This window comes from Phyllosticta citribraziliensis (assembly GCF_038025025.1).
Source record: "Phyllosticta citribraziliensis strain CPC 17464 chromosome Unknown J3D65scaffold_2, whole genome shotgun sequence".
In the NCBI taxonomy this organism is placed as follows: Eukaryota; Fungi; Ascomycota; class Dothideomycetes; order Botryosphaeriales; family Phyllostictaceae; genus Phyllosticta; species Phyllosticta citribraziliensis.
This window is the reverse complement of record NW_027117339.1, coordinates 2,705,778-2,731,584: the sequence shown is the minus strand read 5'-3', so window position 1 is coordinate 2,731,584 and position 25,807 is coordinate 2,705,778. Positions and strand designations below refer to the sequence as shown.

The following is a 25,807-nucleotide window of genomic DNA, read 5'->3' as shown; positions in this document are numbered from 1 at the left end:
TTTCCTAGTAATTACCTAGATTAGTCCTATATATAATTTATTTATTAGCTTAGATTATATATACCAGTTTAGATTTATCCTAGACTTAGGATATATAGTAATAAGTATTAGAGGGGTAAAGTCTAAGAAGACTTACTAGAACTACTTAAGGTTAGGAGGTATCTTATTAGTAGAACCTTAGATAGCCTATAAGCTAATTAAGTCTTTACTATCTACTACTATAGTATCTTAGACTTTATCTTTATCCTTAGACTCTTCTAAGTTAACCTTAATACTACTAATATTAACTATAAGTATAACCTTCCCTTAGGATAATACCTAGTTATTTATAACTCCTATCTTATTAATATTACTATCTTTACTTACTACTATAACTCTATTTAAGATTCTATATTAAGATAAACCTCTTAACTCTATCCTAGTACTAGCCTTACTATACCTCTTAGTTAGCTTAGATTAAGTTAGTAAGCTATAATACCTCTACTACTATAAATCTTATCCCTTAGAGTACCTCTATTAGCTAAGATATTATTATTAGTACTAAGGGCTATTTAAACTAGTTTCTACTTCTATTAAGGAGACTACTAGTTACCTTAATAAGTAGAGTTAGGGCTAGGCTAGCTCTTTAACTAATATTACTTTAATTAATACCTTTAATACTACTATCCTTTATTAATAGTATAGCTATAAAGTCTACTTAGTCTATATATTTACTCCTATTAATAAACTAGAGTATACTAAACTTTATTTAGTAGAGCTAACTACTTATACCCTAGTTAGTAGTAATAAGCTTTACCTATATTATATTATCCCCTATAAGTACTATAACCTATTAGGTATATTCTATAATAATAACCTACTCCCCTATACTTATCCTTAGATAGACTTTAAGATTAAGCTAAAGGATAGTACTAAATTTAAAGACCTTAACTATATACCCCTCTACTATACTAATAATATCTAATTAGTAGAGATTAAGTATTATATCTAGGAGGGTCTTAATCTTAGTATCTTAGAGTATAGTAAGGTAGGTATAGCCTTACCTATTTTATTAGTAGCTAAGCCTAATAGTAGTATTTATTTCTATATTAATTACTAGAAGCTTAATAAACTTATAAAAAAGGACTACTATCCCTTACTATTACTTAATAAGATAATTAGCTAGATATAAGGTACTAAGTATATTACTAAGCTTAATATTAAGTAAGCTTTTTACTATATCTATATAGTAGACTCTTAGACTAAGGACCTACTTATATTCTATACTTAATATAGTACCTATAAGTACTTAGTAATACCCTTTAGTATAGCTAATAGGCCTAGTACCTAGTAGTACTTAATTAATAAGTATTTATTTTACTATCTTAGTAAGTATACTACTATATACCTTAATAATATCCTTATTTATAGCTAAATACTTAAGGAGTACTATTACTATATCTAGGAAGTCCTTTCTTATCTTTAGGAGTATAGTTTATAAGTTAATATAAATAAGTATAAGTTCTATATCTAGAAGACTAAGTTTTTAGGAGTTATTATCTTAACTAATAGTATCTATATAGACCCTACTAAAGTTAATATAATTATATTATAGGAACTTCCTATAATAGTAAAATAGGTTTAGTCCTTCCTTAGTACTACTAATTTCTACTAGTAATTTATAAAGGACTATAGTAAGATTATAAGACTACTTATCTAGCTTACTTATAAGGATATTCTATAGTATTAGACTAATACTAAATAATAGTTATTTAATAGTCTTAAGAAGGCTCTCTTAACTATACTAGTCCTTACTTATTTTAACCCTATTTATAAGATAGTAGTTAAAATAGACTTATCTAACTAGATAAATAGTAGCTTACTCTTATAGTATAGTAATAATAACTAACTATACCCTATTACCTACTACTCTAAGACTATAGCCCTAGTAGAGCTTAACTATACTATCTATAATAAGGAGCTCCTAGCTATTATTTATACCTTAGAACTATAGAAGCTAGATCTTAAGGCTTATTAGGTACTATTTATAGTATTTACTAACTACTAGATACTATACTACTTTACTATAACTAAGTAGCTAATATACTAATAAGTCTACTAGGCTAAACTCTTCTCTAAATATAATTTTAAGATTATATACTATCCTAGCTATACTAATATTAAGGCTAATACTCTTACCTACTATCTATAGGATACTCCTAGTACTAATAACCCCTAGTACTAATAATAATACTAAATCCTACTACTAGATAGTAAACTTTTAGTTTATATATATAAGGTTTAGGAGCTTACTCCTATAGATATTACCCCTAATAATGAGCTATTCCTTATATATTATTTAATTATAGCTAATGCTACTAATAATAATAAGATAAATAAGTAGAGAAGATAAGTAGGTAAGCTAGACTTACCCTTCTTAGTTAATAGGTATAGAAATATCTTTATAGATAGCTATCTTATTATCCTAACTAAATTAAGACCTCTCTTTATTTATTATATCTATAAGTAGCTACTTACTAGCTACCCTAGCTATAATTAGCTATATAACCTACTTATACCCTATTTTTAGTTTCTATATCTTACCTAGTTAATTACCTAAGTTATTCATAACTATCCCTTATATATCTAGATCTATAAAACTTACCTAGTAATCTCTAGCTAGCTATAGCCTCTACCTATTCTATTATATCCCTAGTAATATATTACTATAGATTTTATAGGTCTACTATCCTATAGTAAGGATATAGATATAATCCTAGTAGTATATAACTACTTTAGTAAAGTATATTACTTTATTACTATAAATACCTTAGATAATAGAACTATAGCTAAAGCTATAGCTTATATACTTATAGACTATATCTTTACTATTTATAGTTTCCCTCTCTCTATTATCTTAGACTATAGTAACTAGTTTATCTCTTACTTATAGGAGGGCCTTACTTATATTATTAGTATTAGTATAAAGCTATCTACTAGCTATTATCCCTAAACTAATAGATAAACTAAATAAGCTAACTAGGACCTTAAGAACTACTTAAGATAATTTATTAGGTTCTATTAGGATAATTAGAAACTACTATTATCTATTATATAGTTTACTACTAATAGTATACTATAAGAGAGCCTTAATAGCTACTCTCCCTTCTATATCTACTATAGCTATAAACTATAATTTAATTTTAATACTAAAGTAGCTATCTATAGTATTTATAGGCTAATTATAGATACTTATTCCCTCTAGTTATAAACTATATAGGCCCTTACCTAAACTATCTAATAAGTTTAGGAGGAGATAAGATAAAGCCTATTAGTTATATAATAGTAAATAGCTATATAAGTAAACTAATATTATTAGAGTTATATAGTAGAGCTAGGTAAGTATATTTTTATCTATACTAAGTATACTTATATACTTTATAGCTAGCTAGCTACCCTAGATTACTATAATAATAGCCTATACTATATACTAGATATATATAGTAATTAGGCTATATTATAGCTCCCTATTAGGTCTTAAACCTATAATAAGTTTAATATCTCTTATCTTATTATTACTAGTAATAATCTATTACCTAGCTAATAACTAGCTATTAGGCTAGCTCTTTAAGATAATAATAAGAATACTAAATAGGAGGTTAAAGAGATTATTAGCTACTAGATCTTAGCTAATAGTAGCCTTTAATTTAGGGTCTAATAGGTAAATTACCTACTAGACTATATATTTTATACTATAGATAATAGAGAGTTTAATACTATATATAATATTATTCTATAGTATTATAAAAGGTACCTAGGACTATAGCTACCTATTAGCTAGACTCCTAACTAAGTAATAAGGTTATTACTTATTAGGAGGGGGGGGGGGGGGGGGGGGGTAGTATTATATATACTAGTATACCTCTAGTATTTCTAGGTTTTAGTAATACCTTTCTCCTATATACTAGCTATATATAGTTAGTATTAGCTATAAGGAGTAGATAGTCTTACTATATAGGCTTTATAGTAACTAACTACTCTTACTCCTTACCTATTAATTATTAGTAGCCAGCATTGATTCGCTCTACTAGGCGCCGTAATAAATAGAGAGTTTAATACTATATATAATATTATTCTATAGTATTATAAAAGGCACCTAGGACTATAGCTACCTATTAGCTAGACTCCTAACTAAGTAATAAGGTTATTACTTATTAGGAGGGGGGGGGGGGGGGGGGGGGGTAGTATTATATATGCTAGTATACCTCTAGTATTTCTAGGTTTTAGTAATACCTTTCTCCTATATACTAGCTATATATAGTTAGTATTAGCTATAAGGAGTAGATAGTCTTCCTATATAGGCTTTATAGTAACTACTCTTACTCCTTACCTATTAATTATTAGTAGTTAGTATTAATTCGCTCTACTAGGCGCTGTGACAACTACTACTAAATATTAACTAAAACCCTAGAGTTAACTATACTAACTATATTATTACCTAGACCTAAGCTATTAATTAGTAGCTTAGGATACTTATCTATACTATACCCTATACCTAAACTATAAGATTAGGGACCTTATCTATATAGATATAAGGGACTTCTCTATAATACGGCCTAGTAAGAGCTTAGATTAGAAATAGTATAGCCCTTAGCTAATTAAGTATATTATTAACTATAAGGCTTGTAAACTTACTATCCTAGAGGATAAGCTTACTAAGGGCCTTACCCTAATCTTCTACCCTTAGAAACTCTACCTTATCCTAGCCCCTTTTCCTAGCTAGGTCTAGGAGCTAGCTAGCCCTAATATCCTTACCTATAATAGCCCTAAGGATAGCCCTTATAGTAAGTAGGAGGTTACTAAAGTTATTAACTTCTATAAAATAAAGTATTTTAGTATCTAGTATAAGGCCACCTTTATTAGCTATTAGGATAACTAGAATACTAACCCCTAGTAGCTCCCTTAGACTAAGTTTATCTATATAAAGAACCTTATCCTAGAATACTACTACCTTAACCTAAATAAGCTACTACCTCTAGATAACTTAGTTAATTAGATAGATCTAGGGGATAGACTACCTAGTACTACTACTTCCCTAGCTTAAGGGACTTTACCTAGTAGAGGGGGGGGGTAGTATTAGGCCTATACCTATATAAGGTCTAGTTTACTAGAATCCTACCTAGTAAAAGTAAGTATATAACTATGCGCTTACTTAGTAGGCTAAGTAATTAGCCTACTATAACTACTTCTCTACCTTCTCTCTTACTCTACTTCTCCTTTTCTCTTTACCTTAGACTTTTAGTTAGCTAAATATAGTACTTGCCTCTTTAAGCCTTATAGCTACTAGGTATATCTATTTATTAATCTTTAAAGAGAGAACCCTACTAATATTAATATTAGATATATTAGTTTCTATAATAGTCTTAAGCTTTAGGTTAAAGTAGTATAATATAGGTATACTTATTATAGTATCTTTAAGAGCCTTAAATACCTACTACTATTCTAGTCCCTATATAAATAGGGTATCCTTTCCTATTAGTTATATTAGTAGCTTAGCTTTACTACTAAATCTATAAATAAAATACCTATAAAAGTTTATAAATCCTAAGAATAATTAGATATTATATATAGAGTAAGGGGCTTACTAGCCTATAATTACTTTAATCTTTATAGGGTCTATTTTTTAGCCCCTAGTAGTAATAATCACTCCTAAAAACTTTATTTCTTATATATAGAAATCTACTTATAAGCCCTAATCTTAGAGATATTTTAATACTTTACAGATATACTAGTAGTACTAACTAAGTATCTTACTATAGATAAGTATATTATCTAGGTATACTATATAAACCTTATTTAGAAACTCTATAAGGTATTAGTTAATAAGGTATTACTAGACTATAGGTCTATTAGTAATACTAAAGGATACTACCTTATAATAGTAGGTACTAAATTTTATTTAAAATATTATAAGATTATATAAGTCTTTATCTACTAGGATATAATTAAAAGCTTACCTAATATCTACTTTAGTTAACTATTTAGCTCCTCTAATAAGAGTAATAGTCTTATTAATTAATAGGATAGTATATCTATCCTTCTTTATTATACTATTAAGATATTAATAGTTTATATAGAACTATATACTATCTCTAGGCTTATAAACTAGTAGAATAGAAGATAAGATAGAAGAGTAGCTTTTCTTAATAAAATCCTTAGCCTTATTCTCTTAAATATACTACTTTACCTTACCTACTATTACTTTAGATATATATAATAGCCTACTATATCTAATACTAATAGTATTACTATTTAATTTAATTTTAAAGTCTAGTCTAGGATAGAAAGGGGGGAGTTTATTAGATACTTCTTTAAAAAATACCTTAAGTAGGTTATAATACTCCTCTAGTACTTTAGTCTTTAGATTAGTAGCTAGTTTTAAGTATTTAGTCTATTAGTAATTAAGGTCTTCTTAGCTAATATAATTTACTCCTTTATTTTATATACTATTAATTACTTTAGGGTAGTTAGTATTAATAAGATAATAAACTATTATTTCTATCCTACTATTATTATCTATAAGTAGAAATATAGTACTATAGGCCTTTAGGCTATATTTCTTAATTATCTTTTTATATATAGACTATAAGATAGGGGTAATATCTTTAGTACTATCCTACTTTACTTATATCTTATATAGTAATAGTAATAGAGCCTTATATCTAATTATTACTATAATTAATTCTTTACTATAAGTATACTTAGTATTAGTTTCTATTAGGGAATTTCTACTTTTATCTTAAGTCTTTTAGTTATCTAGTTCTACTAGTAGAACTAGCTAGCTTAGCTACTTATACTCTAATTAGTCTAATTTTACTAGTAGAATCCTCTTTAGGATTTTAGGTATTATCTATAATTTACTATTCTTATAGAGTAATCCTATATTTATATTTACTAGTTATTAAATCTCTAGGGTACTAGCTCCTATATTAATTATAAAGCTATACTACCTTTAGTACTTCTAGCTAATATATATATTATAATCCTTATTAAGTAGTATAATTATAAATAGTATAGAAAGGTTATAATATAGTCCTACCTATAGATAGAAGTTTAATTAGTATATAAGTTAGTAGTAGTCTTTTCTAGTAAAATCTATTATAATATAAGGCTTTTCTAGAGGCTACTTATATACTCTATACTAGTAGAGATAGTTTACTAATAAAGTATTAATATATATATACCCTCTATAGCTAGTATCTACTAGGGCTTAAAGAGGGATAACTTATCCTATAATATATATATAGATAATATAAGAGTAGGATAAAGAGAGTCTATTACTACTTAATCTATCCTTATCTAAACTATTATCTTATATACCCTACTCTATAACTTTAAGTAAGGCTACTTATTTTCTAAGTTAGTATTAATAATATAAATAGACTAAACCTTATCCTTATTTTTATCTAGGTAGTTATAGGAGATATAGCCTATCTTATTATAGTTATAATACTTTACTATAGATATATTATATTTACTAGTAATATTCTTATCCTTCTCTATATCCTTATTATCTATATAAGTAGTATTAGTATTAGTACTATTACTACCTTAACTACTATAGAATCCTCTATATCTACTATATCCTCTATAGGAGGTATATCTACTAGTATATATATTATTATCTCTATCCTTATAAGTCTTAGTACTAAAGGTATAGTTATAGGTAGCCTAAGTATTAGTAGTCTCTATAAGAAATAAGATTATATTATTAAGAGAGTTATTATATTAAGTAAGTATAAGATAGTAGTTACTTTATAAAAGCTTAACTAATAGGCTTTCCTTTATAGTTATATTATCCTAGCTAGTAGCTATAATAAGGGACTAGAACTTAATAAGGAACTCTTTTAGTAGGGTAGTACTTTATATAAGAGTACTAAGCTTAGTAATAGTATTACCCTACTTATTCTTAATATTATATATAGAATTAAGCTTATACTTTAGCTTTAAGGATAAGATAGTAATAATACTATCCTTCTAGTATCTAATAAAGGCTTTATCTACTTTAATAGAGAGGTAGGATAAGATATAAGTAGTAACTTTAGTATTATTATCCTAAGTAAGTATATTAAGGTAAAGCTTAATATTAAGTTTACTATACTAGTCCTTATACTTATCTAGGTTAGTATTAAATTTATCTAGATTATAGACTTAGGGCTTAGAATAGGAGCTACTATTAGTAGTAAAGTAAATAGTAGCCTTATTATAGAGGGCTTTAATATTATCCTTACTTATAGTTAACTAAGCTTAAAGGTTATTATTTACTATATATAAATTATTAGGCTACTAAGCCTTATACTTATTATACTTATTTTAGAGGGCTATTAGTTAGTTCTAGAGTATATTAACTTTAGTTTTATACTTATAGTAATACTTATCTTTATTATAGTAGTTAGTAATAAGCTAATTAAGGACTACCTAGTACTTATTACTCTAGCTATTAATAATTATTATATTCTTAATATCTCTAACTTTATTAATTATATCCTTTATTAATTTAAGGTCCTCTATACTAATTATAACTTACTCCTTAGAAGCTATAATATTAATAGGTATAGTTATCTATACTACTTATAGTACTATATCTTATTTTAGTAACCTATCTAGTTAGTATTATATAGTAACTAGGTTTTATATATTATATATATATATAGTAATTTTAATCTAAACTTACCTAATAGAGTAAAAGAAGAGTTATTAGCTTAAGTCTTTAGCTAGAATAGAAACCTAGGCTCTTACTTAAGGAGATAATAAGGTAACCTTATAATAATATTATAAAGTAGTAAATTAGTACTAAGTAAGGTAAGTTAATTAGCTAATAATTAATAATTATAAGGTAGAGTAGTAGGGAGGATATAGAGCTATAGCTAACTTAGCCTATAGCTTACTTAGGTATATATACTACTATATAACTAAGGTTTAGCTAACCCTGCTCCTTAGTATCCTTATAGGCCTTATACCTACTCTACTACCTATCTACTCTATCTATGTCAATTCATCTCAGATAGTAATAATAGTAGGGTATAGTTATTAGATAACTAGCTACTAGTCTAGGGGAGAGTTATAGTTATAGTTATAGGTAGTAGTATATCTATAGTAGATATATATAGATAGACTATACTAGTCTATAATACCTAAGATAATATCTAGATAGGTAGTAAGGATTTAATTAGCTTAGAAGCTATCTAGGATCTTTCTAAAATATCCTAAGATTTAGCTAATAAATTATTTTATAAATTAGTACTATACTAGTATAACCTACTTAACTTTACTCCTCTAATCTTTAATAATATATATCCTAGATCTAGTATAAAACTAAACTAGTATATATAGTCTAAGCTAATAAATAAATTATATAAAGGACTAATCTAGGTAATTATTATAGAAGCCTATAGATTAAAAAATATAGAACTATCTCTATATTCTAAGCTAAATAATAGGCTAGTAATAAGCTTATAGGTAAGATATTAGGTCTAGCTATATATATAGTTACTAATTATCTAGAGCCTATATAACTATTACTTCTAAGTACTAGTAGTAATAAGCTTATACTTAAGGGAATAACTTATATATAAGCCTCCTATATAGCTAGAGTTAATAAGGATATAGACTAGCTATAGAGGCTTATTAGGATATATATAGATATATATAGTATAAGAATAATAAGAAGGATCTATAACTCTATTTCCTAATTATATTAAATAACTAATAGCTATCTTATAGGTAAGGTAGTACCTTCTATTATATTTTTATAGGAGGCTACTTATTTCCTAATATCTTATCTAGGTCTATAATATTACCTATACTAATATCTATAATAATAACTCTATAATCCTTAACTCTATCTATAAAGTCCTTCTAAACCTCCTCTATATTAGTAGTAGTATAGGTATAAACTATATATTACTCTAGGAGGTTAATATATAGGTAGTCCTTTATCTAGTAACCTAGGCTACTATAATACTAATAACTATAATTATCTAGTATAGTAGTTTACTCTTATTTAATATTAGTAGTAGTACTAATAGTAGGAGTTATCTAATAAGAGGGCCTAGCTAATATTAGTAGCCTAGTCTAAGACCTACAATAGCTTACTATAACTAGCTATAATATTAGTAATAGTAATATTATAGAATAGCTTATAGAGCTTATAGATTAGCTAATCTTTAGTTATATAGCTATCCTAGCTAGCTTAGTAAGCTAATATATAGAATATCTATAATAATATCTTAAAGACTACCTTAGTACCTAAGACTAAGTCTATACTAGTAAGCTAGGTAATAGTATAGCTTTACTAGTCTATAATACTATATAAGCTATCTAGTAGGGTCTAGATAGTAGTAGGGTTATTACTATTATCCTTATTATTATTATTATTATTATTATTATTATTATTATTATTATTATTATTATTATTATTATTATTATTATTATTATTATTATTATTATTAATAGTAGCTAAAGTAGCCTTACTAGCTAGGTAAGAGTAAATATATATAGCCTTAGCTATATTATTCTAATACTAGCTACTATTAAATAATAGCTTATCCTTAATACTACTATACTATATATAATAGTCCTTAGGTAAGCTATTACTAGACTAGTACTTAGGATTAGTAAATTAGTATTAGACCTTATAGCCTAGTATATTACCCCTATTATAAATTACCTATATAAGCCCTAGGACCTACTCCTAGAGCTATTAGGTTATTAGTACTATAGTACTAGTAGGTAGTTTATTATTATTATTACCCTAAAGGGTAATAGGTTAGCTAGATAATAGGCTAGTAGTAGATAACTACTAGCTAGCTATTAGTATAGATTAAGGAGTAGCTAATAGTACTATACTATTAGTAGACTAGCTACTCTTAGCTATTATATAGGTTATTAACTATATAATATAATAAGATATTATATCTCTATTACTAATAGGACTATCTTAGTCTAGAATCTTACTTATATACCTTACTTAAGGCTATAGACTATAAAATAATAATACCTAGTACTTCTATAAAACTATAGTATTTTATCCTAATACCTTATAGGACATGATTAAAGTAAGAAAACTTATTAGTAAGGGATAGATAATAAGTCTTATCCTCTCATAAGTAGTAAGAGGACCTATTAATAGTATTATAGTACCTAGTAGAGTAAATTAATATAGACTACTAATAATTAATAGGTAAGGAGTAAGAGTAGTTATTATATAGCCTATATAGAATAACTATCTACTTCCTAACTAATTAGAAATAGCTAGTATATATATATGTAGTAAATACTAAGTACTAAATACTATAAAATATAAACTACGCGCGCTAAGGCGCGTAATATTTAATAGTAGGTGCCTCCTTACTTAGTTCTTAGTAAGGGAGTATTTTAGAGGGTTAGATTTAATTAGTAGAGATTAGGAGGAGAAGTTCTAGTTTATATTTCTTTAAAAAAGAAATAAAAACCTATTTTCTAGAGAGAAAAAGGCTATTTTTAGCCCTATTATTTAGGGGTTTTTCTTAGCTTTCTAAGATAAAGAATATATTCTATTTCTCTATTTTTTTTAATCCCTAAAATTAGAGGATTGCCTAATAGATAGTTAATAGAAGTATTTTTTATTTAAGGATTTTTTATTTTATATTATTTTAGTATCTAGGGGTAGGTTCTTAGTATATTAAAACTAGAGTCTTATAAAGTAGGCTTAGATAGTTTAAATAATATAGGTTTTATTTAAGTAGCTAGTCTTAGTATTAAGATATTTATAAGTAAAGTAGTATTCTTTTTAGATTTTATTTAGGTTAGTAGTAGCTTAGGGTAGCTTAGAAAAAATTTAAGAGGTCTAGAGGGGTATTTAAAATTTACTTTATTTTTTCTCTAAAGTAGTACTAGGCCTTAGTAGGTAGGAAATTGTTTTTAAAGTAGAAAGGGTAGGGAAAAACTAGGTTTTACCCCCTTACTAGATAGTAATATATACTAGTAGTAATATAAAGGTATAATCTAGTACTTTTAGACCTACTAAGAAAGATACTATAAAAATCTTTATAATTAGATAAGGAATAGTAGTATAATCTTAGTATAAAGAGTTTAGGGTTAAGAGATATTATCCCTACCTATTAATTAAAAGTAGTCTATATTAAATTACTCTACTAGGTACTATAATACCTTTTCTTTAAACCTATTTACCTCTTATACTTTATATAAGGGTTAATAATTAATATTAGGTTAATAGTAAGATTAGCTATTAATAGGTTATTATAAGGTATTAATTAGCCTTAGGCTATAGTAGCTAGAGGTGGCCTTAGGCTATCTTATACAACTATACAGGGCCTAGATCTATCTATGCTCACATAGGTGCGCGCGCCGGTGCGCTGCCTATATTGACAGCCTTAGGTATCCTAGGTACTTAGTATATAATAATGGCAGTTATGGTGTACACATGTAGTATAATGAATAGTAAGACAAAGTTCTTTATTTTATACTAAGCCTAGCTATGTATCATGCTTTCCTCTACTAGCCACCCCTAAAGAAGGTGTGGACGCCATTTCGAGATCAGCTTTGTCGTCACGCTCTTCGCTCCTTCATCTACACGGCAGTCAGTTGAAACCCGGGTGGATGATTGAACGGAAAGACTTACAATTTCTCCACAGGTCTTCAACCGCATCGATGCAGACGTCGCGCACCGGTGGTCTCATGAGAATGAGGTAACTGCGAAGAAGATGACCGGTTAGTGACAAGCGGTAGGAGATACTGCAGTGGCAAAGCGACTCACTGTATGGAGTTGACCGCAAGAGAAATTCGCTCTGGATCTCGTGCTAGTCCTTTCACGCGATCAAGCATGCCTTCGACGAGCTCTGGGATCTCGGACAAGAAACGGATGAGGACCTTGTCCTTGGCGTCAAGATATGGTAGAATGCCATCCAGCACCTTGAGCGCCCACTTCTCGTAGTGAGAAGTTGGATCGTCTTCCGATTCGCGTGGCTGGAGACGATCGTTGTACCATTCTTCACTCAGCCATGAAATGGCAACGTCGATCCGGCGCCGAAAATCTTCGAGCACGTAGAGGTAAAGTGAATCTCGAATGGAATTGCTGATGAAGGCATTCTTCGCCAGCGAAGCTTCATCCTCAGACTTGACCGGGCCTTCCTCCAGACCAGAAGAGGCACGAGTGGCCAGGCGGGTAATGATTGTAACCCATGCGTCCCGATCGTAGTTGCTAGCTGCCAGACGATTGAATCCGTGCTTCGCGCCCTTAGCACGACCCGGATCATCCAAGGCGGCCATGACCTCGAAAACGCGGGTTATGGTACATCGACCATACTCCGCCGTTTCTCGTACCGTCAAGGCAGGTGGTGATGGAAGATGGAAAGTACCCAGGGTTGTCTCTGGCAATAATTGCAGTGGAGCAGCGCCGGGTGTGTTGTCCATTTTGGTATCGAATGAATCGGAATTGTCCGTTGGTTGAAACTCCGGCTCGTAGTCGTCATCCTCATCGACAGCTGTCAATTTTTGACTCGAGAGGTCCGCGGACAACGGTGCGACGCGCTGGGTTTTGGTGAGGGACAGATAGCGTGACCTGACCGCCTGTGATGGAGAATGGTTAACCAATGGTCCGGACGCCAAAGTACCCTCCTGAACTTTCGCAGCAAACACCATATACTAGCCTTCCGTAGCATGAAGACATGACATCGAAACCACCCGACAACGGCAACGAAAGGCGAAGAACGATGGACGTGGCTATACCGCGGACTTGGATGGACTTACGTTGATGGCATTGTCGAGGTGTGGTTTATCTATCGACCCAATGAGTGGTACCAGTATTCTGACCAGAAGGTCAATCGGTATTGCCTGCACGTCGAAGTTCTTGGAGCCTTCATCTTGCGTCAAAGTGTAGAGCTGAGCGTAGCTGACAGGACCGGATCCTAGTGCAGGGGGCTGAATGATGCCGGAAACATCTGCTCCCAAGCGCTGTCGCTTTGCGTGGTCGAGGCCGTCAGTTGGCTCTGCGGGAGCCGGTCTCTTGCGGCTGATTTCATCGAAAATCTCGAGACGAGTGTGATGAAGCCGGTCGATGTGTGATTGGATCCTTGCTGCCAGAGGGTGGTTGGGGTTCCTAAAAGACAGACATCAGAACAAGACCCTACGATGCTCTGCCGCGGACGTACTTTTTGATCACATTCAGGAGAAGGGCCCTTGTAGAGCGTTCCATTGATTTTACCATGACCTTGTTCTTCGGCGTCATGGGCGAGTTTGCCAGTTTCAAAGGATTGAAGCTGAGGACAGTGGATACTATCTTGTTCGCAATAGAGGCACGGGTGCGGATCAAACCACCCAGACAGTTCAGAGTGGCTGTCACGAGAAGGGCATCACTGAATTCTGTCAGAACCTCTCCGAAATGACCGTCCCGCTGCCCTGACCTTGCTTCTTCCTGAAGGATGCTTAGCAACCTGTCCAACAGGCCGGACGCCTCAGCCTCCAAGTTTGGCGGCGGGATCAGAGGGTGATCTCTCGGTACCAAAGCCAGCGATATCTCATTGTGCTCGGGTCGCTGTACGCAGTTAGAGGGCCAACACGCCAGGCAGCCAAGCAACCAAGATGGGAGCGCACCCTAGGATCAGCGATCAAACCGGGAGTTTGGGTTTGAACGACACGCTGAACAAACTTGATGCAGCATATGCGAGCACCAGGAGGAGCCGAATCCATCCTGCGCAGAATGTTTGATTTGATTGCGGCCATTTTTGTCCAGATGGAGCTGTCGTGCGGGTTGTAAATGCTGGACACGATTCAAGCATGAGAAATTATCCTTTACCAGTCCCGGGACGCGTATGTGGCATGGGTCGAATGGAGAGGTGGGCGCTGCTCATTTCTCACTCACATGTGTCTGAAAACCAGAGGATAGATGCTCGCGGCGGCCTGCACGGCGCCTTTGACCACGGCAACATCTTCGCCGGGCGTGTCCAGATAGTCCTTGATTCTGTCGAGCACAGGAAGACTCAGCTGCTGCTTTTGCTCGGTAGGCAGTACGGGCGACGCAAAGGTTTCGGCGAGGAACTCGGCACCCCATCTGCGCAACTCGAGGTCGGCCTCAGCACCAATGATGGGCAGGATGCTGGGGATGATGGTCGGGTAGTTTGCAGCATTCTCAAGCACGACCTGGCGGGCCTGCTTCAGCTGGGCGACCAGAGGGTTTGAGGTCGCCGATGCTTGACCTTCCATTATGTGGTGTTGTGTTGGTGTAAAAGTCGATGATCACGCGTCACAAAGGCAGCCCATGCCTAGCCGATCGAGCGAGGAATTCTGTCAATCAAATTGCTTCCTGAGTGTCGCGTTGAAGAGCAGTAAAGGTTGAAGTTGGAGTTGCGGATGGCAGAGGGCGGTTCGCGGATGGCGGTTCGCGGAGGACGGGCGGGCGGGCGCGACGGACTGCGACTCCTGACCGCCTGGCTTGCCGCCTTTGGACCTTTCTTGGCGCACCGGACGCCTCCAACCGAAGTCCCGTCGTGTCCATCGGAGGTGGTGTGCTGAGAAACCAGTGCAGTGCAGCCTGTCTCTTCTCTCTCCTACACCATGGCGTGAGTAAAACCAACCCAGGGCCTGTCGCTCAGCTTGGCGAGCTAACCATAGGCCAAGGATCCCGCGCTCATCATACTACGACAAACACTGGCGTCAGTCGCCTGCTCTGGTCCGCGCGCGACAGCCCTACCTGATCAAGAATGTTCTCACGGGCGCCGCAATTTTTGGCTTCGCGATTGGAGTTTGTAAGTCTCTGAGCCTTTGCGTCGTTCCCCTTCCTTGTGCCTGACTTGGCCACAGATGCCTTTACCATTCGCGCTGTAGCCCAGGACGACTTCGACGACGTCAAGGTCCCCGAAAAGCCCGCGCAACCCAAGAGCGCATAATAACTTGACACTGCCACCCCAAACGAGGGACTGGACTAGACCCTGCCTGTGCTGGGCTGTCGACATCGATCTGCAATATACCCCAATATCGACGACGTCTAGGCCCCGTACAGAATCAACCAGGGAAAGAGGTCCTCCAAACAGTCATCGGGAGGCTCCCTACAACGTCGCCCTGACCGTGTCTTGATAGCGCATAAATACACACATTACGAAGAGCCTTTTATTCATTTGAAGAGTTCCATCGAAGTAGACGATGCGAGCGATGTGCAACACGACGGGGGAATCTATACAAGGGAATAATCCCTACACACCTCTGCTCAAGAGGTGAGGGAGAGTGGATGAGTGAGAGACTCGAAGAAAGGAAAAACAGAAGGTCAACGCCACATACAATTAATCAAAACACAAGCCTGTCGCCCTCTGATCCAACCTCGGAGCCAATACAAACTCCTGCCGATCCTCGATGCAGTAGGCCAACTTGCAAGGAAAAGACCGTTTCGTGCTGCCAGCTGGTCGAGGTAGCCGCCAAAGTCCTCCGAATCGATCACTTATCGATGCTCAAAAATCCCAGAATGACTTGTCGGCGGCTGTGTTTTGAGCTCTTCCCGAAGCTTTGCGCGAGGGACGAGGCTGCGCCGTTTCGGCATCCGGTCCATCGTCACCAAATAGCCACGCTCGACTAGAGCCCTTGCGACCACCCATGCCGTCACCCCCAATGTTGATACCTCGCTCTTTGGCAACGCCTTGAGGCATATTCTCCTTGGTAGCAGATGGCCGCGGAGACTGATCGTAGAGAGCCCAGTTGGTGTCGAGGCCCTTCTTACTCTTGGGAGCCGCAACATTCTCCGACTCGCCTGCCTGAGCTCCGGTGTTTGGGCTTGAATCGGCCATGACGAAATGGCTGTCAAACGCTCTCGTACGGCCCTCATTGTTCACCATCTTGGTCACATTGTTGAGCGCGTCAGTCTTGCTCGAGGTTCCTGCATCATCGCCATCGCTGCCTTCACCCAGAACAGAATCCTTGTAAAGGCCCAAGCCCTTATTTTGGGCACGCAGCCTCGGCGCCTTGACCTTGTCAGCAGTGGGTGTTGCATCGTCGTTGAATTCGAAGTGTGCCTGCGTGCCAGCACGAGGCTGGTGGACAACAGGACGCTTCATAGGCGTCTCCTCAACCTGTGTACATGTAGATTAGTGACCCATTGCAGCCATCTCGAGTTGGATGCATACCTCGTCGTCGCTCCATCCAAAATGCCTCTCGTTCTGCGCGTGAACCTTGACCGAGTGCTTCTCAGGAGTCACGAAATCTTCAAAGTCCCACTGAGGAGCGTGCTTCTTGGTCTTGAGGCCTGATTTGTTGGCCAGTGCCTTGGGGGTGGCTTCCTCGCCATCGCCAAACTCGAAGTGCCCATACTTCTTAGGGCCGGCCTTGCCACGAGTCGGAGACTTTGAGGGCGATTGGGTGGGATCGTCATCCTCATCAAACAGTCGGATAGGCTGGAAGTTCTTGCTCGCGCCGGCCTTGGCCTGAATTGATGCATTACCCGTGCTTGGCGCACGCTCAGGACTGAGAATTTCATGAAGGTCGCGGGGTGGTGGTTTGGCCGAGGTAGCGCGGGGCGCCAATGATGTGCGAGGAACATCGTCGTCCTCGTGGTTGCTAGAGGGCTGGAAGAGGGACAAGCTTGCGTGGGGATCTCCGGCGAAGCTGCTCCGAGCGGAAGACGCCGAAGATTTCTGTCCAGGCGAGGAGCTGGAAATGATCAAGCGAGCCTGCTCTTTGCCGTCGCGAATCGGCCAGTTCTTTGCGCGGGATCCAATGACTTCAACTTGCTTCAGAAGAGACGCCTGATCCCAGTACAGACGGATTGTGCGTATTCTCTGCTGACTGTCAAAGTGGACAATGTGGACCTGGAGAGCAGATTCGGGTCAGGCGCGGTCCCAAAAACACTGCGAAGGGGTCACGAACCATGGGGAAGACGACGACACGGTCTGCCAGGAAGTTGTCATCGAGACCCGGCAGGTAGGCGCCGCCGCCAGTGTTGAACTCAATCGTAGTCTCGATATCCAAGCACAGGGCAGATTCAGCTTCGACAGCGCTCAGGACCTTTTCGTCCTTCTTGGTCAGAACTTTGGTTTGCGCCTGAAGGTGCTTGAGAACGGCGTCAGCGTCGGCGACGGAGGTCAACGTGGGAATGTAGTTGATGGAAGCTTGGGGAGCCAACGCCCCCGCGGCGGATGGGGAGGCCAGGAATGCTTCATAGGTGGCGCGCAAGCCCATGATGTAGGATATGTCGTTATTGGGAGAAGAGAAGACGGCGAGAGAAGGGGAGAGAGGAGCGCAGTTGTTTTGGGGAGCAGAAGGAAATAAACAAATGAGAACGGGACGACGACGAGGAGAACTGGGATGGTGCGACAGAGAAGGGTGGCCCCTGCCGGTTTGTCTGTCCGAACCCTTCGCGGCGGTTTTCCTTGCCGTGGATGCTGGCCGACTTGACCTGAGATGGGTTATGCTTGTGCTTGGATTTGCTTGCGGTGGAACCGCACGCGCACGGAAGGGAATCCAACCAAGACCAAGACCAAGACCAAGACCAAGACCAAGACCAGGACCAGGCAAGACCCCAGACCCAGAGAGACCGAGACGGCGAGGGACCCACCGCTGCCCAGTGCCCTGCCTGCGCCGTCGCCCGTCACCCATCGCCCGACGCGTCTGGCCGTCACCCAGGGAGCTCCCTTTAGGTTCATTATTCATCCACGCTACCACGCGACCTACTGCACTCGTGCAAGTCATAGCGGGTACAATCTGGTTCTACGATTAAGTTCAAGGAGTGACTCAGGTTAAGGTAGCGACAAAAATCGGAAAAAAGACCAAAAAATCCAAAAAAAACAACAACCAACCCCTCACGCCTCCTCCTCCGCCTTGTACGCCGGCCCCTCGCCCTCGGCGTCAAAACACGTCTCCCAGCAAAGCACCTCTGCAGGAAAGTCCCTCTCCACGCTGGGCCGCTCTCGAACAAACCATGCCAGCCCCGCACCCGCTGCACCCAGCACCGCAAGGCTGATCCACAACGCATAGTTGGTCGTCGTGACGCTAAAGTCGTTGCTCAAGTAGAAGCTTGCGCCGCTGACGGCAACAGCCAGGGCCTTGAACAGCCACGCTGTCTGCATCAGCCCTATGACCGTGCCCGCCGAAAAAGCATCGGGCGCCACATTGAGCATCAGCAGCGTCACCAAAGCCTGCGCCGCGTTGGCCAGTGTATGCTTTACGAAAATCGCCGTCGTCGAAGTCACGGCAGTCAGTGGTGCAGAGCACATGGAAACGAAGACGAGGATCGGAGTCAGGACGTAAATGGCAGGGAAGAAGAGCGCAAGCGATCGGAATGGGCGTAGCAGTCCGAATCTTTCCACTGCGCGCGGGATGGCGTGCAGCACCGCCATGCCAGCGACTGCCCGGACTGCGAGCAGAATCAGGCCCAGATAGTTGCAGGGGAGACCCATTCCGCCGTGGCGGCTGCTGCTGTGCCCAAGGTGAGGAAGGAGAACGTCAAAGGACGACGCGTGGAGGGAGAGAATGGAAAAGGAACACAAGAGAATCAGTAAAGAGGGCGCCCGCAGGAAAGGTCCAAGACCTATCGGTTCTGGGCGAGTAAAGTCGACGACGCGGATTGACGGCGTCTCAGGGTCATCTTGGCCCAGGAACGCTGCTCTTTCGCAGTCGAACTCGGTCGAATCAGGGGATGCGGCCATGCGAGGCAGGGTCTACTTGTCTGGTTAGCGGGAACCGCGTCGCTCTCTACACGACTTTCACCAGCCCGACTGACCTCATCAAGTGCAAATGTGGCTGCGACAGCAATGATCAGGACCAGGCTGCCGCATGCAATTTGGCTGCTCAAAATCGGATATTTCTCCCATATAGCTCCGTGCGCATTGACGCTGCCAGCAACCATCCCCTGCACCAAGGGTCCTATGGAGCCACAGACGCCCACGAGAGGAAGCCTGGCAACATTTTGTGCTCTGTCCGCTGGATTCGAACTGAGATCGCCAATCATGGTGAGTGTGCTGACGACGACGGACGAGCTCACGAGGCCAGCTGCGAAGCGGAGAACGGTACAGGTGACGAGATCGGTCGCGAAGCCCATGGAGAGGCAGCAAATGGCCATTCCAAACAGCCCGCCAAGCGCGACAGGCTTCCTTCCAACACGGTCAGCCAGATATCCCCATAAGATTCCAACGGTGCCGCCGAAAGCGTAGGCGCAATCGAGAATGCTTCGCAGATACGACGTCGACAAGCTGCCGCAAAAGTCCTCGTTGGATATGAGCATCTTGAGCTGGGGTTGCAGGCTGGAAGCGACAACGCTGTACCGTTATGTCAGTGAGAATCGTCGGGGAGGGTCTCTGGGGCGCGCACGCTTCAGCTAGATACGCCACATAGATCCACATCAATTGTTTCGTGTGGTTGGCGCGGCAGTCCTGCAACCCATGCTCTTCCTGGAATTCCTCTTCCTTTCCTTCTGTCTCCTCGTCGGGACCTAGCCCATCGTCGCTAAGGGCGTTGACCTGTTGGTAGAATCCCAGACCTTTGGCTTGGATCAGGGAGCGGACGGATAGGTTGACGCCCAGCATTTTGAATGGAAAGCTTTGTCTTGTGAAATCAGGATGCTGGGAAATGTCTGTGCACGGAAAGGAATGAGTGAATAAGAGAGTGGGATGCTGTAGAATTGTTTGTAGGATGAATCGTTGTAGTGAGAGACAGTATAGAGTCGCGTCCAGCACGAGTCGGTCGGATTATTTAGACAAGAAGAATTCCACAGGCTAGAAAGAGCGACGGTGGAGCGCAGCAGACATGGCTGAGGCGTCGGAGTTGGAGGGGTGTGGTTCGGTCGGCGAAGAGGTTGATGAGATGACGAGGGACAGGCCCAAGAGAAGGGAAGAGAACTGGTAGTCCTCAGCTTGGAGCAGGGAGCCCGAGACGGAGACGGACGGGTCTGGCCGGTTTCCCGGGCTCGCGCGTGCGTACCGTACCGCCTTCCAGCCAATCGACACGTCCAAACCGGGAATAACCTCTTCCATGTGCAACATGGATGCAGAGTGAGTGAAAAACCTCCATGCATAGATAGGCACAACACCGTTTCTACTGGACAGACTTGGGGTCTCGCTGCAGCTGCGCGCTTGCAGCGTTCAGACTCTGATTGATTCCGCACCTTTTTGCAACGACTACATGCGCCCCGTGCGACCACGGACCACTGGCCCCAGCAATGTCCATCCATCATCCATCCACCCACGAACGCTCTTTGACTCTGCCCTCCAGATGCGCAGTACAAGGACAAAACTAGATACATTTACAGTTCTAACGGGAATCGTAACTTCGTGACGCCGCTGTCGCTCCGAAACCGAAATAAATCAATACACGAGAATGACGGGGAGGGGTGAATCGAAGAAATAAAAGGGGAGACTTGATCAAGTGAAACTGCAAATCTTCACTTCCCCTTCTTTACTTTGCCCAAGAACTTGCGGACGAGTCTTGTGTGTTTGCTCGCGTGCGCCGCAAAGGGTCCATGCATGCCGGTTTTGTCATCGTTCTCCGGAGGAAGGTCCTGGAGAGCCAGGGGGTCGTTTTTCCTGTCCTCGGATTGCTGCCAGCCGTAGAGCTCCGTCTCATCTGCGCGCAGCTCAGGCCTCGTCAGAGTCATTCGCAGCGTCATTTCGCGATTTCCCATCGGCTGCGACAAGGGATTCAGGTGTGATTCGTGGGACCCGTTTGGACGCCAAGGCTGGGGTGCGCCACCTCTTGAATCCATCGAAGACTTGTTGGATTCTGGCAGCTGTGCTCGGAAGCCCTCGTCGTGATCAAGAGGCGTCATGGGGGCGTCCATGTCAGCGACACTGCTGTGCTCCTCGTCAGACTCATCGTCGATGCTGCTACTGAGAAAAGAGACGGCGTCATCGCGGAGAAAGGTCTGCATGTCGCGGCTGGCCAAGCGCGAGTACGGATCCGACCTGGGAGCTTCGGCGGAGTGGTCGACGGGTGGCTTGGACGCCGGAAAGCCATACTCGACAACCTCGTCGAACTTTTGCGTGGAGGCGAGATACTCGCGGAGTTTGGAGCGCGTTTCTGGATCCTGGTAGTGCTTTGCATAGGGCTCGTTTGCGTCGCCGCTGTGGCGCGGAGCCACAATATTGGAGGCAGCCCGCGGGCGCGCAGAGTGGTGATGAAGCGGAAGAGCGCTGGGGCTTGGAAGAGGAGGTGCCGAAGAATGGCGAGCAAAGCCGTGCGTGGACGGCAAGGCCTTGCGCAGCGGAGTTGGTCGTGGACTGACGCTGGGGCGCGCAGGCAGCGGGCGGGGGCTCATGTGGTTGGAAGGGCGAGGGCTTTCTGCAGCAGCGTCGGGGTCGTGAGAATGGCCACTGGCTTCTTCGTGAGGCCATCGTCCTCTCCTATCGGCGTCGTCGCCAGTGGGGCCATGTTCCGAGTCCGAGTCGATGATGAGGGCCTCGCATCGGTGAGCGAGCAGAATTGCTTCGTCGCGACTGAGGCAGGTCTTGATGATCTTGTCCGGCAATGAGAGAAACCACTGGGCTTCGGCTTGCGTGACGTCGCAGTCGAGCGTGTTGCGCGCCTTGCGGAGTCTCTTGCGGGTTGCACTGTGCGATCTTGATTGGCTGGCGCTGCGCTGGGACGAGTGCGACGTCTGCGGGCGCCGGGGCGAGGGCGAGGGCGAGGGCGAGGGCGAGTTCATGTCGGGTGTGGAGCGCTCGGCCAGTCTCTGACGCTCAAACGAAGAGCAGTACTTGCGTCTGTCGGAGGGGGCATGGATGTCAGCGAGCCGTCTTTGTACCTTGTAGGTCTCAATGTATTGATTGGGGGCGAGCGGGCTTACTGGACCGAGGGAGGCAGAGCGACATATTCTTGGGCGGAGAGCAGCGGGGCGGGCATCCTGCTCGGGGGAAAAGGCGGCCTTTTTGACGGAGACGGCGACGACGAGGTGGTCTCGGTGGTGGCAGGTCTTCGGTGGGCGCTGGGGGGCACAGCGACGCTGGCAGGAGAATGAGGATGCGGATGAGGACGACGACCATGAGATATAGGCGCAGCAGCAGAAGGGCGGTAACGAGGAGGAGCCGACATGATGCAGCAACATTTGAAGCATGCAAGTCCGCCCTCACTCACTCACACACCTTGCAGCAACAACAGACAAGACTGACTATGTAGAGCAGCAGGGTTGGGCAGCAGCCGTGGCAATAGTAATAATAATAACAACATCAAGAACGCGGACGCTTCCCCCGAGCTCGGGCGCCTGCACAGGCAGTCTTTCTGGCGCGTGCTTTGCTTCTCCTGCCTGGGTGGGTGGTTGAGGAGCATCAGATGTCGTCGTCGCCGGGCGCCATCGTCATGCCGCTGCCCATCAGCACGTGTTGTGCCCTGGGTCCATGCATGTCCGTCCGGTGAGAGCGACCCTCACCTGAATCGGCGCCATCGTCAGTCAGCCAGCCAGGTCGGACAAACCAAGAACCACCAAGCAACCCCACAGACACAGGGGGTGCGGGCGTCTGCAAGGGGAGCGAGCACAGGCGCACGCCGAGTGGGTGCGTGATGAAGAACCGAAGACCTGACGCCCTGCCCTGCTCGCTGGCCCCTCGAACATGACGGCCCCATATTTTTCTGCTCCTCAGGCACGTCGACGGAATTCCTCCGTCTCGGCCGTCCGTCTTCCTTGCCTTCCGTTCCGGTGCCTTGTCCTCCACTCCCTGCTGTCCCCTACTGTAGTAGTGTAGGTACGTCGTGTGGTGCTGCTCGGCGTCCTTCTCCGGCACTCCTGTCTCTCCTCAAAAATCAAACTCCCCCCGGAATCTATCAATGTCCATGCCCGCCCCGACCCCGTCGGCGAGATCCCTCCGATTCATCTGACTAAACACCCTCCGCAGCGTGTCGTACAGGTTGGTCGACTGGTTCTGGCTGATGATCCTGTCGAGCTCCCCTTCGCTGATGCCGTCTCCGACCACCTCTCGCGCCTTTTCTCTGCCCTCCTGCTCCACAAACTTGTGCATGGCCAGTGCCCCCAAAAGGTGCTGTGCCGCCTGCTCGAAGCATCCGATGTTGATGCAGGAAACCCCCAGGTTGTAGCGCGCTCGCACGAAATTGGGCCGCAGCGCCAGCGCTCGCTCATACGCGTCTATCGCCTCCTCACTGCGCCCGGAATTGGCCAGCGTCGCTCCGAGCCGGTTCCATAGAAGATGCACCTGGTCCTGCTGGTTGCTGGTCCCCGATTCTGTGCTTGCCAGCGCGGCTCCAAAGCAGTCTACCGCCTTGTCATACTCCTCGGCCCCGTAGAATAGAACGCCGAGGCCCACCTGTACATCTGGGTCCATCTGCTCCCCCGACGGCGACAGCTGCGCTGCTGCGATGAACAGATTCGTCACCTTTTCATGGAGCAAGATGCGGTCAGTGAAGCCTACGTCGGCCGGCGCAGACAGTGGCTGATCCACGAGCTGCGGGTACTTGGTCGCCAGCCATCTTTCCAACGTCCTGTACGCCGTGCTGTCGTAGCCTTCGTTTGTGTAAGAAACGGCGAGTCCCATCAACGCCTCTAGATTGCTTGGATCAAGCTTGAGGGCCTGTTCCAGCGCTCTTATGGCCGGCGACTCCTTCTCATTCTGGGCCTGTGCCGCCCCTAATTTCGTCCATGCTTCCACATGCTGAGGATCCTTTTGCACGGCCGCCTCGAACGCAAGGGCCGCGAGAGATAGATTTCCGCCATTTTGGAGGATCGCGAGGCCTTCTGCGAATGGGTCGGTGGCCGACTTGAAGGGGTTGTTTTGCTCAAAGAGGTAGTCGCCCACGTATGGATCGCGCAGAGACGAGTGCGTGTTGAGCATGTCGACGCCTTCCCATTGATCCAGATCGCCCACGTGCATGTTTTTGGCAAATTCTTCGTCCTCCGCCGCGAGTGCCCTGGCATCTGCTGTTTCAGCTTGGATGCCCCGCCAGATGCTTTCAAAATCGCCAAACTCGTTGGTTTCGGTGAGCACTGACCTGTCAATGTCCTTGAGTTCGGCTTCCATGGCCGCATTCGCCTCCCTATCCAGTGCTTCAGCGTCGCGCTGGCCTGACGACTCCAGCTCAGCAAATTGTGCTTCCCAGTCGTGATCGTCTAGTTCCACCATTCGAGATTTGCCCTTGACATCCTGGTCGGCATGCTCTTGAGGGCCAAATTGTCCATTCATCATGCCGGGCCCCATTCCAACACCCATACCGCCCATGCGCATGCCCATTCCCATGCCGTATCCAAAAGGTCGTTGATGGCCTGCCAGGTGCGAAGGCCCGCTCGTGGCAGGGCTGGCTGTTCTTGCAGGGCCGTTTGATCCCATTTGCTGAAACGTGGCGAATTCCGCAGCGTTGAAACCGGCAGGTGGAGCATTGTGGAAAGTTGGGTCTGCGTGCGCTGCTTCTCTGCCGACGTCGAACTCGGCCGCCCAGCCGGAAGAGCCGTTGCGATGATGGGAAACCTGGTCAAGCTCGCGGCGCATTTGCTCCATGGCGAACGGGGCAGGGCTGCCGGTCTGTGGAAGCTGGGGGTGTTCTCTCATAAAGTCATCCATCATCTGCAAGAGGCACGTCAGCGATGAGGCTCAAAGGAAATGACGAGGGGAGCACCGGACGTGGTCTTGTCCATTGCCCATGGCCTGGCTCCTCATGCCTTCTTGCATGGGACCAGGCATTCTGCCGACCAGGCGATCTCGCTGGAGCGACTTATCATCCTGCATGTGCTTTGTGAACTGGCCGAGCGGGTTGCTTCCGGTCGAGCATTCGGGCCCGCCTAGGAACGACATGTTGGAAGAGCTGTGGCGGCACAACAGGTTCTGGAGGGCGGTATAGCCAAGAGACGCGCAGAGGG

General features: G+C 42.2%; 6 protein-coding genes across 6 annotated transcripts; 1 reads left to right on the top strand and 5 right to left on the bottom strand.

Annotated features, from left to right (window-relative positions):
- Positions 1-12,423: 12,423 nt before the first annotated feature.
- Positions 12,424-15,569, bottom strand: J3D65DRAFT_615344 (uncharacterized protein). The gene is made up of 8 exons (XM_066799317.1): positions 14,900-15,569; positions 14,632-14,797; positions 14,442-14,572; positions 14,190-14,393; positions 13,789-14,137; positions 12,797-13,608; positions 12,662-12,732; positions 12,424-12,609 (listed from the first exon to the last, which is right to left on the bottom strand). The coding sequence occupies exons 1-8, from the start codon at positions 15,238-15,240 to the stop codon at positions 12,548-12,550; spliced, it is 2,136 nt and encodes a 711-aa protein (XP_066659198.1). The 5' UTR covers positions 15,241-15,569; the 3' UTR covers positions 12,424-12,547.
- J3D65DRAFT_233686 (uncharacterized protein) lies at positions 15,273-16,102 on the top strand. The gene is made up of 3 exons (XM_066794703.1): positions 15,273-15,596; positions 15,655-15,782; positions 15,838-16,102. The coding sequence occupies exons 1-3, from the start codon at positions 15,592-15,594 to the stop codon at positions 15,921-15,923; spliced, it is 219 nt and encodes a 72-aa protein (XP_066659197.1). The 5' UTR covers positions 15,273-15,591; the 3' UTR covers positions 15,924-16,102.
- Positions 16,103-16,233: 131 nt separating this feature from the next.
- Positions 16,234-18,543, bottom strand: J3D65DRAFT_233888 (uncharacterized protein). The gene is made up of 4 exons (XM_066794704.1): positions 18,486-18,543; positions 17,887-18,415; positions 17,148-17,828; positions 16,234-17,093 (listed from the first exon to the last, which is right to left on the bottom strand). Exons 2-4 carry the CDS (start codon positions 18,196-18,198, stop codon positions 16,479-16,481), a joined length of 1,608 nt encoding a protein of 535 aa, XP_066659196.1. The 5' UTR covers positions 18,199-18,415; positions 18,486-18,543; the 3' UTR covers positions 16,234-16,478.
- A 152-nt stretch (positions 18,544-18,695) lies between these two features.
- On the bottom strand, positions 18,696-20,907 carry J3D65DRAFT_615337 (major facilitator superfamily domain-containing protein). The gene is made up of 3 exons (XM_066799316.1): positions 20,326-20,907; positions 19,739-20,273; positions 18,696-19,676 (listed from the first exon to the last, which is right to left on the bottom strand). Exons 1-3 carry the CDS (start codon positions 20,538-20,540, stop codon positions 18,819-18,821), a joined length of 1,608 nt encoding a protein of 535 aa, XP_066659195.1. The 5' UTR covers positions 20,541-20,907; the 3' UTR covers positions 18,696-18,818.
- A 487-nt stretch (positions 20,908-21,394) lies between these two features.
- J3D65DRAFT_665214 (uncharacterized protein) lies at positions 21,395-22,851 on the bottom strand (the record flags this gene model as incomplete). Its single annotated transcript, XM_066802823.1, has 2 exons — positions 21,395-22,712; positions 22,796-22,851. 2 exons carry the CDS (start codon positions 22,849-22,851, stop codon positions 21,395-21,397), a joined length of 1,374 nt encoding a protein of 457 aa, XP_066659194.1.
- An 887-nt stretch (positions 22,852-23,738) lies between these two features.
- J3D65DRAFT_584553 (uncharacterized protein) lies at positions 23,739-25,742 on the bottom strand (the record flags this gene model as incomplete). The annotated part of the gene is given in 2 exon segments (XM_066797741.1): positions 23,739-25,540; positions 25,556-25,742. 2 exon segments carry the CDS (start codon positions 25,740-25,742, stop codon positions 23,739-23,741), a joined length of 1,989 nt encoding a protein of 662 aa, XP_066659193.1.
- Between the last annotated feature and the right edge of the window lie 65 nt (positions 25,743-25,807).